A 17,686-nucleotide genomic window follows, 5' to 3' on the forward strand; every position below is an offset into this window, starting at 1 on the left:
TACCATTAATCAAGGTGCACCTGGGAGGAAGCAGGGGTAAGGGGGGAGTAGGGGTGGGAACAGAAATAGTATGGGGGAAGAAGACTACCCCTGATGACAATTTAACAGGAACGATTGGGTGACTGAGGACAGTCTGGTTCAAGCCAGGTATGACCCGGTATGAATGCCCACGTCAATGTAATTTACTCTGTTTCATACCCAGCCTATGTACACCATGATTCAATTTCACCACAATGTCAAAAGGGGCTAACTATTAACTTGAACTGGGAGACTCAATCTCAGTATCAACATGACCTGACCTGGTTTCATCTTGTTAAATACAGGATAAATACATAAATAAAGAGAATGTTCTAGCCTTTGCAGAAACAATTCACCACAAGGTTGTTGGTTCTAATCCTGAGTGTAGAAGGGAAACCTAAATTGCCTCCAGTAGTCTAAATTGCCAAATTACGTCCATTTTGGAGGTGGATAACAACTTTCTGCAGACCCTTCTTTATAAAACAACAGAGAAGAGCTGTGAGCATGAAGTGAGACATAATGGAATCACTTTTCTTTGATTCTATGCAAGGATGTCATATTATCCAGTTCCTGTAATACACAAAAAAAAAACTATTCTCTGTGTTAGAAATTAGAGCAGAGACAGAGCCAGGGGCTGGTGGAAACCTTTTCTTTTGACAGGTTTACCAGATTCAGATGAACTCCTGGACATCCCCATTGAACATGCATTTTAGTGTCCGGGAAATCGCCTCTAGGTTACCTACTACATAGCAGAAGATGATGGCTAGCCAAGTTGATGTGTTATTGTACCATATAATGTAGGAGCTGGGTGCTGAGATATATATTACTATTATTGTACCGTAGAGTGTAGGAGCTGGGTGCTGAAGGTGCTGAGGTATATATTACTATTATTGTACCATATAATGTAGGAGCAGGGTGCTGAAGGTGCTGAGGTATATATTATTATTATTATTGTACCATATAATGTAGGAGCAGGGTGCTGAAGGTGCTGAGGTATATATTACTATTATTGTACCATATAATGTAGGAGCAGGGTGCTGAAGGTCCTGAGGTATATATTATTATTATTGTACCATATAATGTAGGAGCTGGGTGCTGAAGGTGCTGAGGTATATATTACTATTATTGTACCGTAGAGTGTAGTAGCTGGGTGCTGAAGGTGCTGAGGTATATATTACTATTATTGTACCATATAATGTAGGAGCTGGGTGCTGAAGGTGCTGAGGTATATATTACTATTATTGTACCATATAATGTAGGAGCAGGGTGCTGAAGGTCCTGTGGTATATATTATTATTATTATTGTACCGTAGAGTGTAGGAGCTGGGTGCTGAAGGTGCTGAGGTATATATTATTATTATTGTACCATATAATGTAGGAGCAGGGTGCTGAAGGTCCTGAGGTATATATTATTATTATTATTGTACCGTAGAGTGTAGGAGCTGGGTGCTGAAGGTGCTGAGGTATATATTACTATTATTGTACCATATAATGTAGGAGCAGGGTGCTGAAGGTCCTGAGGTATATATTATTATTATTATTGTACCGTAGAGTGTAGGAGCTGGGTGCTGAAGGTGCTGAGGTATATATTACTATTATTGTACCATATAATGTAGGAGCAGGGTGCTGAAGGTCCTGAGGTATATATTATTATTATTGTACCATATAATGTAGGAGCTGGGTGCTGAAGGTGCTGAGGTATATATTATTATTATTATTGTACCATATAATGTAGGAGCTGGGTGCTGAAGGTGCTGAGGTATATATTACTATTATTGTACCATATAATGTAGGAGCTGGGTGCTGAAGTTGCTGAGGTATATATTATTATTATTATTGTACCATATAATGTAGGAGCTGGGTGCTGAAGGTAGTGAGGTATATATTATTATTATTATTGTACCATATAATGTAGGAGCTGGGTGCTGAAGGTGCTGAGGTATATATTACTATTATTGTACCATATAATGTAGGAGCTGGGTGCTGAAGGTGCTGAGGTATATATTATTATTATTATTATTATTGTACCGTAGAGTGTAGGAGCTGGGTGCTGAAGGTAGTGAGGTATATATTATTATTATTATTGTACCATATAATGTAGGAGCTGGGTGCTGAAGGTGCTGAGGTATATATTACTATTATTGTACCATATAATGTAGGAGCTGGGTGCTGAAGTTGCTGAGGTATATATTATTATTATTATTGTACCATATAATGTAGGAGCTGGGTGCTGAAGGTAGTGAGGTATATATTATTATTATTATTGTACCATATAATGTAGGAGCTGGGTGCTGAAGGTCCTGAGGTATATATTATTATTATTATTGTACCATATAATGTAGGAGGTGTAGGAGCTGGGTGCTGAAGGTGCTGAGGTATATATTACTATTATTGTACCATATAATGTAGGAGCAGGGTGCTGAAGGTCCTGAGGTATATATTATTATTATTATTGTACCGTAGAGTGTAGGAGCTGGGTGCTGAAGGTCCTGAGGTATATATTATTATTATTGTACCATATAATGTAGGAGCTGGGTGCTGAAGGTCCTGAGGTATATATTATTATTATTGTACCATATAATGTAGGAGCAGGGTGCTGAAGGTCCTGAGGTATATATTATTATTATTGTACCATATAATGTAGGAGCTGGGTGCTGAAGGTCCTGAGGTATATATTATTATTATTATTATTGTACCGTAGAGTGTAGGAGCTGGGTGCTGAAGGTGCTGAGGTATATATTACTATTATTGTACCATATAATGTAGGAGCAGGGTGCTGAAGGTCCTGAGGTATATATTATTATTATTATTGTACCGTAGAGTGTAGGAGCTGGGTGCGGGAGGTACTGGAGCTACTGAAGAAGCCGTGCTGAGGCACTAGGTACTCGTCTGCGTCCACAGCATCTTCCATGTCCTCTCCACTGATCAGACTGCGGTAGAACTTGGTGTCGGTGGGGCTGGGGAGGTGCATCCGGTCGTCACCCTGGAAGAGACACATACAACTCACCATCAGTACCCAAAAAACAGGCAGAAAGAATAATAGAGTAGCTAGGTGGTTGTTCACTAGCTTTACAGTGGCTGAGGGAGCCTAGTGTGTGTGTGAGTGTGAGAGACTCTACAGTTATTCTTGACAAGGAGTTAAAATGCTTACCTGGATGACAAGGTAACGTGGGGGATCCCGCGCCATCTTGGAAAACTCAGCTATCAGCTCCCGGAAACGAGGCCTGCTGTCTGCGTCGATCATCCAACATTTGACCATGATCATGTAGACGTCTATGGTACAGATGGGAGGCTGGGGCAGCCGCTCCCCTTTCTCCAGCACCCCTGCTACCTCACTGGCTGGGATGCCGTCATAGGGCTTGGTCCCAAATGTCATCAGCTCCCACACGGTCACACCTAAACAGAGGTACAGTGAAACAGTCACAATCAATGACATAATCTCAGTTAAAAACTTTCATTACTGTCACACTTAATGATGGTGGCACAATCTCAGATAAAGTTCAATCACTAGGGAAGATGACTGTTTTCATTCCAGAAAAGCAGATAGCATTGTGTTGATATCTGCCTAAGTTAGTTTTCAAAACATTCCACAGTCAACATCAGTAAGTTGGATGTGTCCTTAGGAGTGGGAGTTGTCATGTTCCGTTGGTGTTGGAGCAGTTTGAAAGGGAAAAGGAGGATGAGAAAAAGGAGAAGAGGATGGAAAGAAGGGAGGAGGAGGGCTGGCTGCTGCTACTGATGTCTTTGCCTTGTAGAGCGGAAGAAACAATCCAACCTCAGAGGACAGGATCTGGAGACTGGCCCGCTGAGCATGTGTGTCTGTGTGCGTGTGTGTGTGCATGCTTGCGTGTGTCCAAACCGGGGGTGGTGTGTGTGTGTTGTTGGCTTGAGAAAGTTGAGGTTTCAACGTTTTTTTGACAAGACATTGGGCCTCTGGGACCTGCGCTGCATATCACCGATACCAGTTACCTGTTTCTCTCATCTGCCATCCCTATTTGGACCTGACTCTAACAGATTTGCATAAGTACATTATCCAGAATCAATATTTATGTATCTGGAGTTACACAAGCAATGTAGTTCATTCTGACACGATGCAGCATTGGCATGTTAGTGTTTTATAAAGGTTAAACCTATTAAATAGTGTATATGCATGTTCTCCTGACTCCACAGGATGTATGTTCTCCTGACTTACCATAGCTCCACAGGATGTATGTTCTCCTGACTTACCATAGCTCCACAGGATGTATGTTCTCCTGACTTACCATAGCTCCACAGGATGTATGTTCTCCTGACTTACCATAGCTCCACAGGATGTATGTTCTCCTGACTTACCATAGCTCCACAGGATGTATGTTCTCCTGACTTACCATAGCTCCACAGGATGTATGTTCTCCTGACTTACCATAGCTCCACAGGATGTATGTTCTCCTGACTTACCATAGCTCCACAGGATGTATGTTCTCCTGACTTACCATAGCTCCACAGGATGTATGTTCTCCTGACTTACCATAGCTCCACAGGATGTATGTTCTCCTGACTTACCATAGCTCCACAGGATGTATGTTCTCCTGACTTACCATAGCTCCACAGGATGTATGTTCTCCTGACTTACCATAGCTCCACACGTCACTTTGATGTGTATATGTCCGGTAGAGGATGGACTCCAGTGCCATCCATTTGATTGGTACCTGCAGAGAAAGGGTTCTCATGACATAGGGCTCACTGTGCAAGACCAACCTGAGGTAGCTAATACAACATTAAGTATGTAGGTAAAGTATTGTGTTATCGATAGACTATAATAGGTTGGGTAAGGGATGGAAATAGTAACAACAACATACATTATCACTATCATACAATCAAAGTAAAAGGGGATTATAATATTATATTTACACTCCAAAAAATGTTTTCTGTTACATTACTACACAGTAATTCAATTAAAATCACACTATTTTCTTTATAGTAATGACATGAGGAGATTGAGCAGACCTTTCCTCCGTCTGCATGGTACTCCTTCTCGTCAGAGTTGAGGAGTTTGGCCAGGCCGAAGTCAGTGATCTTGACATGCTGAGGGGTCTTCACCAGGACGTTCCTCGCTGCCAGGTCACGATGCACCAGGTGATGCTCCTCCAGGTAGCTCATCCCCTGGGATCAACCACAGGTGAAAGGTCAAATGGTCTGGTATACATGGGGCCTGTTCGATTACCAATGAAAATGAAGGAAGCATTCTAACAGTATTCACATTTTTCATGACTCATTGTTTGATTAGGTTTTAAAGAGGTCAACAAGACGTCAAATGAGGGTTGAACTGTAGGGGTCTATTAGAAGTCTATACATGGCCATGCATGGTTATACCAGACGTTCCACTGACTCCTGTTTGATTAAATACCAGAAATTAGGGTCAGGAAAACTCAGGGCCTCATCATAGTCTGGGTGCCATTCATCAGTAAGTTGGATGTGTCCTTCGTAGTGGGAGCTGTCAAGTTCCATTAGCGTTGGAGCAGTTTGAAAAGGAGGATGAGGAAGTATTGGAAAATCACTGCAATTAAAAAAAAACACTTTCCGGTCGATGACTGTTTAAATGCAGCTTAGGCTTACCTTGGCTATCTGTACACACCAGTTGAGGAGGTACTGGGATCCAATGTTGTCCTTGTTCTCCTTGACATAGTCCAGCAGACAGCCGTAGGGCATGAGCTGGGTGACCAGCTGGACTGTGGAGGTCAGGCAGATGCCCAGTAGACGACAAACATGGGGGTGGTCCACACTGGCCATCACATAGGCCTCCTACAGTCAGATAGATACAGTACCAACATTTACTACAGGCCAAGAAGGAGGGCATCAGTACTCTGCTCCACACTAGTAATCACATTATAGGCATTCTACAAAACACACAAACAGTACAGTATACAGCATTTAGGGCTAGGGATGGTGGCATCATTCTACTGTGAGTCTATGAAACCCACACAACATGAACATTTCATAACAACTGACAGCTTGAAGACAATGACACTGGTCAGAAAAATACGTCAACTTAGTGAATACTTTTAAGAGAGCTCTTGACCTCATTACAAGAGGTCAAGAGCAACATCACTGCAAAACCTCAGCTGTCCATGCACTCCATGAAGTCTGACACTGAATTTTCACAACTGTGTCAGACCGGGTTTCAAATAGCATTTTAAATCTTTCAAATACTTGAGCCTGCCTGGAGTGCCAGGTGGGTGGAGTTATTCTATTGGTTCAACAATGCCAGGAAAGCTAAATCAAGCCCAGCTAAAGTATTTGAAAGATTTCCAATAATATTTGAACCCAGGTGTGGAATGTGTTTTTTAACTGTGGTTACTGGAAGAGATTCTAAATTCATTTCCAGAACACCTTAACCTTGAATTAGTATCCTCCTCCCACGCCCACCCTGGACCAAAGCTTCTCAATGAGTTAATCCCATTTCCTACGCCTCCATTGAGGTCCCTGACTCGAAACCTGACTCCATTTTCAAGCTAAATGTTGTCATTATTTCAGCAACTACCTAAATGGAAGAGCATGTGCTTGGAATTAGACTATTAGAGGAAACGTGACACCTAAATTGGCCAGTAACATGCAATAATACTGAGTGTATTATGCCGCTAAATTAGGTCAAAATACTAATGTCAAAACATATTTTTTTTGAAAGTGCATGGTATGGATGACCATCAATGACTGTATGATACCAGAGTGTGCCTAACAGCACTAACCTAGACTGTATAATACCATACAGATTCTACTGTAAATTAGATAGAAACTGTTATCCTCCAAATATAAAGAGTCTAACTCCCATGAAGAAACATCTTAGAGTAAAGTGATATAGAGTGATATAACTCACGTCCAAGATCTCCTTGTTGGCTTTAGGTGATGTGGCCTCTCTTAAAACCTTGATGGCCACAGAGATCTTCACATCCTCTCCTTCAGGGACCCACAGACCCTGGATTGGACAGACAGTAGGGTTATTTAACATGGTAACAGGAGAAATCTGTGTCAGTGTGTGTACTTTGATCATTTCTTTCAATCTTTAGTCGTTAGTAGAATGTGGGAATGGTAAAATGACTAATAAGGTGACAGGAGGGTGAGAGTGGATTGATGCATGATATGGTGCATTAAATATCAGGCTGTTCATTGAAAAACAGATGTAGATGTGTCTAAAAGTGTTGGTTTATATTCAGTCTGAACACACATTCCCATAAGCTCCTTAGGTACAGTACCACAGTACAATCCATGAAACTGGAGTTTCCAGAATGAAATCTAGTATTGTGAGCGTTTGTATTTACCTTGTAGACAGTGCCGAAGGCCCCTGATCCCAAAACTTTGATCTTCTTAAACTCTGTCTCCTTCAGGATACGGAGCAGAGCCTGGTTGGGCGCCTCACCACTGGGGGTCAGCGGTTCAACTAACTGTAGATGCAGATATGGAAGGTTTACTTTCTGTTCACTTTGATGCACTAAGCTGATTGAATTCCAGCCCTAGCAAGCCCTTGTGGCTCAGCAGTTCAGTTTCTGCCTCTCACCTCTCTCTCCTGGAGGAGTCTTCGCAGGGTCCTCTTCTTCTTGATGTGGCGTCGTCGTAGCAACACGAAGACAGACAGGCCCATGATGAGAAAGGCCAGCATCCCGCCCACCACACCAGCTGCAATCACTGACAGGCCAGAGTTACTGAAAGGGGAACAGATGGTAACCAATCAATGCAGAGAAAATACTTACACAAAAAATCAAATGTTCATTAGCTTAGTGAGTTTAGTGTTTAAGTTTATGTTGAATTTGAACAGTATGTTTGTAAGTTACTATACATGACTAGAGTCACTTGCTTACCCTTTAGACTGACAGCCTTTCAGACCAGGACCAGTACATCTGTAAACATATTAGCACATATATACTTGATCTCTTATTGTTTTTTTTATTCTAATCAAATCAAATTTCATTAGTCACATGCGCCGAATACAAGTGAAATGCTTACTTACGAACCCCTAACCAACAAAGCAGTTTCAAAAAAATACAGATAGGAATAAGAGATAAAAGTAACAAGTAATTAAAGAGCAGCAGTAAAATAACAATAGCGAGACTATATACAGGGGGGTACCGATACTGAGTAAATGTGTGGGGGCACCAGTTAGTTGAGGTAGAATGTACATGAAGGTAGAGTTATTAAAGTAACTATGCATAGATGACAACAGAGAGTAGCAGTGGTGTAAAGAGGGGTGGGGGGGGAGCACTGCAAATAGTCTGGGTAGCCATTTGACTAGATGTTCAAGAGGCTTATGGCTTGGGGGTTGAAGCTGTTTAGAAGCCTCTTGGACCTAGACTTGGCGCCGGTACCGCTTGCCATGCAGTAACCGAGAGAACAGTCTATGACGAGGGTGGCTGGAGTCTTTGGCTATTTTTAGGGCCTTCCTCTGACACTGCCTGGAATAGAGGTCCTAGATGGCAGGAAGCTTGGCCACAGTGATGTACTGGGCCGTTCGCACTATCCTCTGTAGTGCCTTGCGGTCGGAGGCCGAACAGTTGCCATACCAGGCGGTGATGCAACCAGTCAGGATGCTCTCGGTGGTGCAGCTGTAGAACCTTTTGAGGATCTGAGGACCCATGCCAAATCTTTTCAGTCTCCTGAGGCTAATCTGAAAACAAGGCTCCCAAAATTCTATCAGCATATCGGTTGTGCTACCAGGGCGGGCAAAACCCTAGACCACTGTTATTCTAACTTCCGCGACGCATATAAGGCCCTCCCCTGCCCTCCCTTTGGAAAAGCTGACCACGACTCCATTTTGTTGCTCCCAGCCTATAGATAGAAACTAAAACAGGAAGCTCCCGCCCTCAGGTCTGTTCAACGCTGGTCCGACCAATCGGATTCCACGCTTCAAGACTGCTTCGATCACGTGGACTGGGATATGTTCCGCATTGCTGCGAACAACAACATTGACGAATACGCTGACTCGGTGTGCGAGTTCATTAACAAGTGCTTCGGTGATGTCGTACCAACAGCGTCTATGAAAACATTCCCCAACCAGAAACCGTGGATTGATGGCAGCATTTGCGCGAACCACTGCTTTTAATCAGGGTAAAGTGACCGGAAACATGACCGAATATAAACAGTGTAGCTATTCCCTCCGCAAGGCAATCAAACAAGCTAAGCGTCAGTACAGAGACAAAGTGGTGTCGCAATTCAACGGCTCAGACACGAGAGGTATGTGGCAGGGTCTACAGTCAATCACGGACTACAAAAGAAAAATCAGCCCCATCGTGGATCACGATGCCTTGCTCCCAGACAGACTAAACAAGTGTTTTGCTCGCTTTGAGGACAATACAGTGCCACTAACACGGCCTACTACCAAAACCTGCGGGCTCTCCTTCACTGCAGCCAACGTGAGTAAAACATTTAAACGTGTTAACCCTCGCAAGGCTGCAGGCCCAGACGGCATCCCCGGCCGCGTCCTCAGAGCATGCGCAGACCAGCTGGCTGGTGTGTTTACAGACATATTCAATCAATCCTTATCCCAGTCTGCTGTCCCCACATGCTTCAAGAGGGCCACCATTGTTCCTGTTCCCAAGAAAGCTAACTGAGCTAAATGACTACCGCCCTGTAGCACGCACTTGAAGTGCTTTGAGAGACTAGTCAAGGACCATATCACCTCCACCCTACCTGACACCCTAGACCCACTCCAATTTGCTTACCGACCCAATAGGTCCAAAGACGACGCAATCGCCATCACACTGCACACTGCCCTAACCCATCTGGACAAGAGGAATACATATGTAAGAATGCTGTTCATCGATTACAGCTCAGCATTTAACACCATAGTACACTCCAAACTCGTCATTAAGCTCGAGACCCTGGGTCTCGACCCCGACCTGTGCAACTGGGTCCTGGACTTCCTGATGGGCCGCCCCCAGGTGGTGAGGGTAGGTAACAACATTTCCACCCCGCTGATCCTCAACACTGGGGCCCCACAAGGGTGCGTTCTCAGCCCTCTCCTGTGCTCCCTGTTCACCCACGACTGCGTGGCCATGCACGCATCCAACTCAATCATCAAGTTTGCAGACGACACTACAGTGGTAGGCTTGATTACCAACAACGACGAGACGGCCTACGGGGAGGAGGTGAGGGCCCTCGGAGTGTGGTGTCAGGAAAATAACCTCGCACTCAATGTCAACTAAACAAAAGAGATGATCGTGGACTTCAGGAAACAGCAGAGGGAGCAGCCCCCTATCTACATTGACGGGACAGTAGTGGAGAGGGTGGAGAGTTTTATGTTCCTCGGCGTACACATCACGGACAAACTGAAATGGTCCACCCACACAGACAGCGTGGTGAAGAAGGCGCAGCAGCGCCTCTTCAACCTCAGGAGGCTGAAGAAATTTGGCTTGTCACCAAATACACTCACAAACTTTTACAGATGCACAATCGAGAGCATCCTGTCGGGCTGTATCACCGCCTGGTAAGGCAACTGCTCCACCCACAACTGCAAGGCTCTCCAGAGGGTAGTGAGGTCTGCACAACGCATCACTGGGGGAAAAATACCTGCCCTCCAGGACACCTACACCACCCGATGTCACAGGAAGGCCAAAAAGATCATCAAGGACAGCAACCACCCGAGCCACTGCCTGTTCACCCCGCTAACATCCAGAAGGCGAGGTCAGTACAGGTGCATCAAAGCTGGAACCGAGAGACGGAAAAACAGCTTCTATCTCAAGGCCATCAGACTGTTAAACAGCCATCACTAACATTGAGTGGCTGCTGCCAACACACTGACTCAACTCAAACCACTTTAATAATGGGAAAATTGATGTAATCAATTTATCACTTGCCACTTTATATTATTTATATTAGATAATGTTTACATAACCTACATTATTCATCTCATATGTATACACTGTACGCCATACCATATTACTGCATCTTGATGTAATTAGATGTATCACTAGCCACTTTAAACAATGCCACTTTATATAATGTTTTCATAACCTACATTACTCATCTCATATGTATATACTGTACTCTATACCATCTACTGCATCTTGCCATCCTGATGTCATGTATCACTAGCCACCTTAAACAATGCTGCTTTATATGTTTTCATACCCTACAATACTCATCTCATATGTATATACTGTACTCCATACCATCTATTACATCTTGCCTATGCCGTTCGGCCATCACTCATTTATATATTTTTATGTACATATTCGTATTCATTCCTTTACACTTGTGTGTACAAGGTAGTTGTTGTGAAATTGGTAGATTACTTGTTAGATATTACTGCATGGTCGGAACTAGAAGAACAAGCATTTCGCTACACTTGCATTAACACCTGCTAACCATGTGTATGTGACAAATACATTTGATTTGAATAGGTTTTGTTGTGCCCTCTTCACGACTGTCTTGGTGTGCTTGGACCATGTTAGTTTGTTGGTGATGTGGACACCAAGGAACTTGAAGCTCTCAACCTGCTTCACTGCAGCCCCGTCGATGAGAATGGCAGCGTGCTCGGTCCTCTTTTTCTTGTAGTCCACAATCATCACCTTTGTCTTGATCACGTTGAGGGAGAGGTTGTTGTCCTGGCACCACACGGCCAGGTCTCTGACCTCCTCCCTATAGGCTGTCTCGTCGTTGTCGGTGATCAGGCCTACCACTGCTGTGTCATCTGCAAATGTAATGATGGTGTTGGAGTCGTGCCTGGCCGTGCAGTCATGAGTGAACAGGGAGTACAGGAGGGGACTGAGCACGCACCCCTGAGGGGCCCCTGTGTTGAGGATCAGCATGGCGGATGTGTTGTTACCTACCCTTACCACCTGGGGGCGGCCCGTCAGGAAGTCCAGGATCCAGTTGCAGAGGGAGGTGTTTAGTGCCAGGGTCCTTAGCTTAGTGATGAGCTTAGAAGGCACAATCGACCCGTGTGGCTCAGTTGGTAGAGCACGGTGTTTGCAACGCCAGGGTTGTGGGTTCGATTCCCACGGGGGACCAGTATGGGAAAAAAATGTTTATGAAATGTATGCATTCACTACTGTAAGTCGCTCTGGATAAGAGCGTCTGCTAAATGACTAAAATGTAAATGTAAAATGTCTTGAACGCTGAGCTGTAGTCAATGAGTAGCATTCTCACATAGGTGTTATTTTTGTCCAGGTGGGAAAGGGGAGTGTGGAGTGCAATAGAGATTGCATCATTGGGGCGGTATGCAAATTGGAGTGGGTCTAGGGTTTCTGGGATGATGGTGTTGATGTGAGCCATGACCAGCCTTTCAAAGCACTTCATGGCTACAGACGTGAGTGCTACGGGTCGGTAGTCATTTAGGCAGGTTACCATAGTGTTCTTGGGCACAGGCACTATGGTAGTCTGCTTAAAACATGTTGGTATTACAGACTCGGACAGGGAGAGGTTGAAAATGTCAGTGAAGACACTTGCCAGTTGGTCTGCGCATGCTCGCAGTACACATCCTGGTAATCCGTCTGGCCCTGCAGCCTTGTGAATGTTGACCTGTTTAAAGGTCTTACTCACATCGGCTTGTGGAGAGCGTGATCCCACAGTCTTCCGGAACAGCTGGTGCTCTCATGCATGTTTCAGTGTTACTTGCCTCGAAGCGAGCATAGAAGTAGTTTAGCTCGTCTGGTACGTTTGTGTCACTGGGCAGCTCTCGGCTGTGCTTCCCTTTGTAGTCTGTAATGGTTTGCAAGCCCTGCCACATCTGACGAGCGTCAGAGCCGGTGTAGTACGATTTGAATCTTGGTCCTGTATCGTCGGAGGGCATAGCGGAATTTCTTATAAGCTTCTGGGTTAGAGTCCCGCTCATTGAAAGCGGCAGCTCTAGCCTTTAGCTCAGTGCGGATGCTGCCTGTAATCCATGACTTCTGGTTGGGGTATGTACGTATGGTCACTGTGGGGACGACGTCATCGATGCACTTATTGATAAAGCCAATGACTAATGTGGTGTACTCCTCAATGCCATCGGAGGAATCCCGGAACATATTTCAGTCTGGTCTAGTAAAACAGTCCTGTAGCTTAGCATCTGCTTCATCTGACCACTTTTTTATTGATCTAGTCACTGGTGCTTCCTGCTTTAATTTTATCTTTTAAGCAGGAATCATGAAGATAGAATTATGGTCAGATTTGCCAAATGGAGGGCGAGGGAGAGATTTTTATGCGTCTCTGTGTGTGGAGTAAAGGTGGTCCAGGGTTTTTTTCCCTCTAGTTGCACATTTAACATGCTGATAGAAATTTGGTGAAAAGTAATTATGTTCCCTGCATTAAAGTCCCCTGCAACTAGGAGTGCAGGGGACTTTAAGTCCCCTGCAACTCACCCACACTCTGGGTGAGCGTTTTCTTGTTTGCTTATGGCGGAATACAGCTCATTCAATGCTGTCTTAGTGCCAGCCTCAGTCTGTGGTGGTATGTAAACAGCTACGAAGAATACAGATTAAAACTCTCTCAGTAGGTAGTGTGGTCTACAGCTTATCATGAGATACTCTACCTAAGGCGAGCAATAGCTCGAGACTTCCTTAGATATCGTGCACCAGCTGTTATTTACAAAAATACATAGTCCGCCGCCCCTTGTCTTACCAGACGCTGCTGTTCAATCCTGACGGTACAGCGTATAACCAGCCAGCTGAATGTTGATATTGTCACCGTTCAGCCACGACTCCGTGAAGCATTAGATGTTACAGTAGCTTGATGTTACAGTAGTTTAATCTTCCGCATATCTCGTTGATTTTATTCTCCAAGGATTGCACGTTTGCTAGCAGAATAGAGGGAAGTGGGGGCTTATTCGATCGCCTTCGAATTCTCAGAAGGCAACCGCCCTTCGGCCCCTCTTTCTCCGCCTCCTCTTCACGCAGATCACGGGAATCGGGGCTTGTTCCCGAGGAAGCAGTATATCCTTTGTGTCGGGCTCGTCAGAGTATTGAAAGGGAAAAAAAGGATTCTGCTAGTCCATGGTGAGTAATCACAGTCCTGATGTCTAGAAGTTATTTTTGGTCATAAGAGACGGTAGCGGCAACATTATGTACAAAATAAGTTAAAAAAAATAAGTTACAAACAACGCAAATAAACAAACAAACAAAAACAATCGGCTGGGGGCACATAAAACCTCTGCCTTCTTCTCCGGCGCCATTTGTGTATTTGTGAATTATTCATGTATTTATGCGGTTGTGACAGATGCCCTTACTTACCCCTCGGTACAGTTCTGGTGGCACAGCTGGCACACCTTCATCTTATCTGCGTATTTCCAGATGAAGGTGTTCTTGCCCCCAGCCACCCCTCTAGGGCACCACGGGACACAGTTGTCGCCATCTTTGAAGTTGGCACACCGGGTACACTGCTCATGGCCCTGAAAGAGAGGAGGAAAATGTATTACATACACATCTAAAGAAACATTCTAAGGAAACAGCCCTACTGTGCTGAGACGTAGAATAATTAACTGACACAACCACACAAGCAGTGTACCCAGTGTGCCAACTTCAAAGATGGCGACAACTGTGTCCCGGGGTGCTCACATGGGTAAGCAAATGACTCTGCAATAGAATGCCAGAGAAATACATTGTGCCTATTGTTCTGGGATATAGCATGGAGAGAGACACATACTGCTACATATTTTATTATAGGGCGAGAGACATCCCACTGGGCAAAAACTGGCTGAATCAACGTTGTTTCCACCTCATTTCAACAACACAGTTCTGTGTGATGATGTTGAATCAACTTGGAAAACTGATTGGATTTGCAAAAAGTCATCAATGTAAGGGAATAAAAAAAACAAAATCCAATGACATGTTGACATTTTTTGTTCATGTTGATTTCCCGTTAGTTAACAACTCAACCAAATGTAAATCAAAACTAGACGTTGAAAAGACATCTGTGCCCAGGGGGATACTACTTCATAGTATATTATAGAGACACATACTGCGACATAGTATATTATAGAGACACATGCTGAGACATAGTATATTATAGTGACACATGCTGAGACATAGTATATTATAGTGACACATACTACTACATAGTACACTACAGTTCAGAAGTTTGGGGTCACTTAGAAATGGCCTCAAGTCCTCAACTGGCAGCTTCATTAAATAGTACCCACAAAACACCAGTCTCAACGTCAACAGTGAAGAGGTGACTCCAGGATGCTGGCCTTCTAGGCAGAGTTCCTCTGTCCAGTGTGTGTTCTTTTGCCCATCTTAATATTTTATTTTTATTGGCCAGTCTGAGATATGGCTTTTTCTTTGCAACTCTGCCTAAAAGGCCAGCCTCCCGGAGTCGCCTCTTCCCAGTTGACGTTGAGACTGGTGTTTTGCAGGTACTATTTAATGAAGCTGCCTGTTAAGGACTTGTGAGGCGTCTGTTTCTCAAACGAGACACTCTAATGTACTTGTCCTCTTGCTCAGTTGTGCACCGGGGCCTCCCACTCCTCTTTCTATTCTGGTTAGAGCCAGTTTGCGTTGTTCTGTGAAGGGAGTAGTACACAGCGTTGTACGAGATCTTCAGTTTCTTGGCAATTTCTCGCATGGAATAGTCTTCATTTCTCAGAACAAGAATAGACTGACGAGTTTCAGACGAAAGTACTTTGTTTCTGGCTATTTTGAGCCTGTAATCGAACCCACAAATGCTGACGCTCCAGATACTCAACTAGTCTAAAGAAGTTTTATTGCTTCTTTAATCAGCACAATCGTTTTCAGCTGTGCTAACATAATTGCGAAAGGGTTTTCTAATGATCAATTAGCCTTTTAAAATGATCAACTTGGATTAGCTATCACAACGTGCCATTGGAACACAGGAGTGATGGTTGCTGATAATGGGCCTCTGTACGCCTATGTAGATATTCCATACAAAATCTGCCCTTTCCAGCTACAACAGTAATTTACAACATTAACAATGTCTACACTGTATTTCTGATCAATTTTATGTTATTTTAATGGTCAAAAAATGTGCTTTTCTTTCAAAAACAAGGACATTTCTTTGTGACCCCAAACCTTTGAACGGTAGTGTATATTATAGAGACATATATGCTACGTCCTAAGTACAGTATGTAAGAGACACACATACTGGTCCAGAGCAGGTCTGGGTCCCGTTGAGGAGCTGACACTCAAGGTGACACTCTACACACGTCTTATTCACTTCAGTCTCACGTGGCTCCCTGCAACAATTAGGACACATGTTAGCATGACGCATATTTCCACTAGTCTGATCCCATATCTGTTTGTGCCATCTTGCCAACTCCTCTAGTCATTGTCCCATAGGAGTTGGTAAGATAGGGACCAGGCTATATTTCTATTGGTTGAACATTTAATTTCAGATGGTTGCATTTGCAGTGAAATACTTGATCCCGTTCCTCATAGCAGTAGTTAAATTGTAAGCAAGGTTGATGCTGAATGTTTGACAGAGGAGGACTCCCAAAGTTAAACAGCTGAGTTAAGTGATTCTATTCCAGCTGAGAGAACTTTCTTCTCATGAATTGAGCTCATTACCAAAAGTGAACAATTCTACTGTATAGTAACTGTCTTACTACCTTTCTTAGATATACTCCATTTGTTTTTACTGTTAAATTCCATGCAACATCGTTTCTTGCAAAATACACGTTTTTCTTTGCCAAGTGTACAAGTTACTTTCACTCTTCTTCCCCGCTTCAGCTACAGAATCAGGTTCCAATGGCTCCTCTCTCACCCCTCCAGTAGGTTCCAATGGCTCCTCTCTCACCCCTCCAGTAGGTTACAATGGCTCCTCTCTCACCCCTCCAGTAGGTTACAATGGCTCCTCTCTCACCCCTCCAGTAGGTTACAATGGCTCCTATCTCACCCCTCCAGTAGGTTGCAATGGCTCCTCTCTCACCCCTCCAATAGGTTACAATGGCTCCTCTCTCACCCCTCCAGTAGGTTACAATGGCTCCTATCTCACCCCTCCAGAAGGTTACAATGGCTCCTATCTCACCCCTCCAGTAGGTTACAATGGGGAACAGAAAGGGGCTCCTCTCACCCCTCCAGTAGGTTACAATGGGGAACAGAAAGGGGCTCCTCTCACCCCTCCAGTAGGTTACAATGGGGAACAGAAAGGGGCTCCTCTCACCCCTCCAGTAGGTTACAATGGGGAACAGAAAGGGGCTCCTCTCACCCCTCCAGTAGGTTACAATGGGGAACAGAAAGGGGCTCCTCTCACCCCTCCAGTAGGTTGCAGGAGTCGACACAGCTTCCTGCTCGGCTGTAGTCCTGACAGGCGAAACACATGGTGGGTCCAGGGCCCCAGCAGCCATCTCTGGTACACATCCTGTCACACGTGTTGTTCTGCATCCCTGCAAACACACATACAGACACATACTATAGATAGGCCCCAAAAAATTGTCAAAGACTCCAGTCACCCAAGTCATAGACTGTTCTCTACCGCACGTCAAGCGGTACCGGAGTGCCAAGTCTAGGTCCAAAAGGCTCCTTAACAGCTTCTACCCCCAAGCCATAAAACTGCTGAACATCTCATTAAATGGCCACCTGGACTATTTACATTGACCCCCCCCCCCCCCCCTTTGATTTTACACTGCTGCTACTCGATGTTTATTATCTACAGTATGCATAGTCACTTTCTCTACCTATCTCAACTAACCTGTACCCCAGCACATTGACTCGGTACCGGTACCCCCTGTATATAGCCTCGCTATTGTTATTTTATTGGGCTACTT

General features: G+C 44.3%; 1 protein-coding gene across 1 annotated transcript in view; it reads right to left on the reverse strand.

The window, feature by feature from the left end:
- LOC106569312 (epidermal growth factor receptor) overlaps positions 1-17,686 on the reverse strand; it is a 35,348-nt gene that overhangs the window by 3,176 nt on the left and 14,486 nt on the right. The window contains exons 13-24 of the mRNA XM_082960930.1: positions 17,173-17,305; positions 16,066-16,156; positions 14,196-14,353; positions 7,851-7,889; positions 7,550-7,694; positions 7,314-7,436; positions 6,872-6,970; positions 5,614-5,799; positions 5,005-5,160; positions 4,631-4,706; positions 3,170-3,414; positions 2,834-3,001 (exon numbers count right to left, since the gene is read on the reverse strand). Of these exons, the coding sequence (XP_082817056.1) occupies positions 2,834-3,001; positions 3,170-3,414; positions 4,631-4,706; positions 5,005-5,160; positions 5,614-5,799; positions 6,872-6,970; positions 7,314-7,436; positions 7,550-7,694; positions 7,851-7,889; positions 14,196-14,353; positions 16,066-16,156; positions 17,173-17,305 (1,619 nt within the window). The remainder of the gene's footprint in view (positions 1-2,833; positions 3,002-3,169; positions 3,415-4,630; positions 4,707-5,004; positions 5,161-5,613; positions 5,800-6,871; positions 6,971-7,313; positions 7,437-7,549; positions 7,695-7,850; positions 7,890-14,195; positions 14,354-16,065; positions 16,157-17,172; positions 17,306-17,686) is intronic.

This window comes from Salmo salar, chromosome 14, assembly GCF_965601325.2.
Source record: "Salmo salar chromosome 14, fSalSal1, whole genome shotgun sequence".
Classification (NCBI taxonomy): Eukaryota; Metazoa; Chordata; class Actinopteri; order Salmoniformes; family Salmonidae; genus Salmo; species Salmo salar.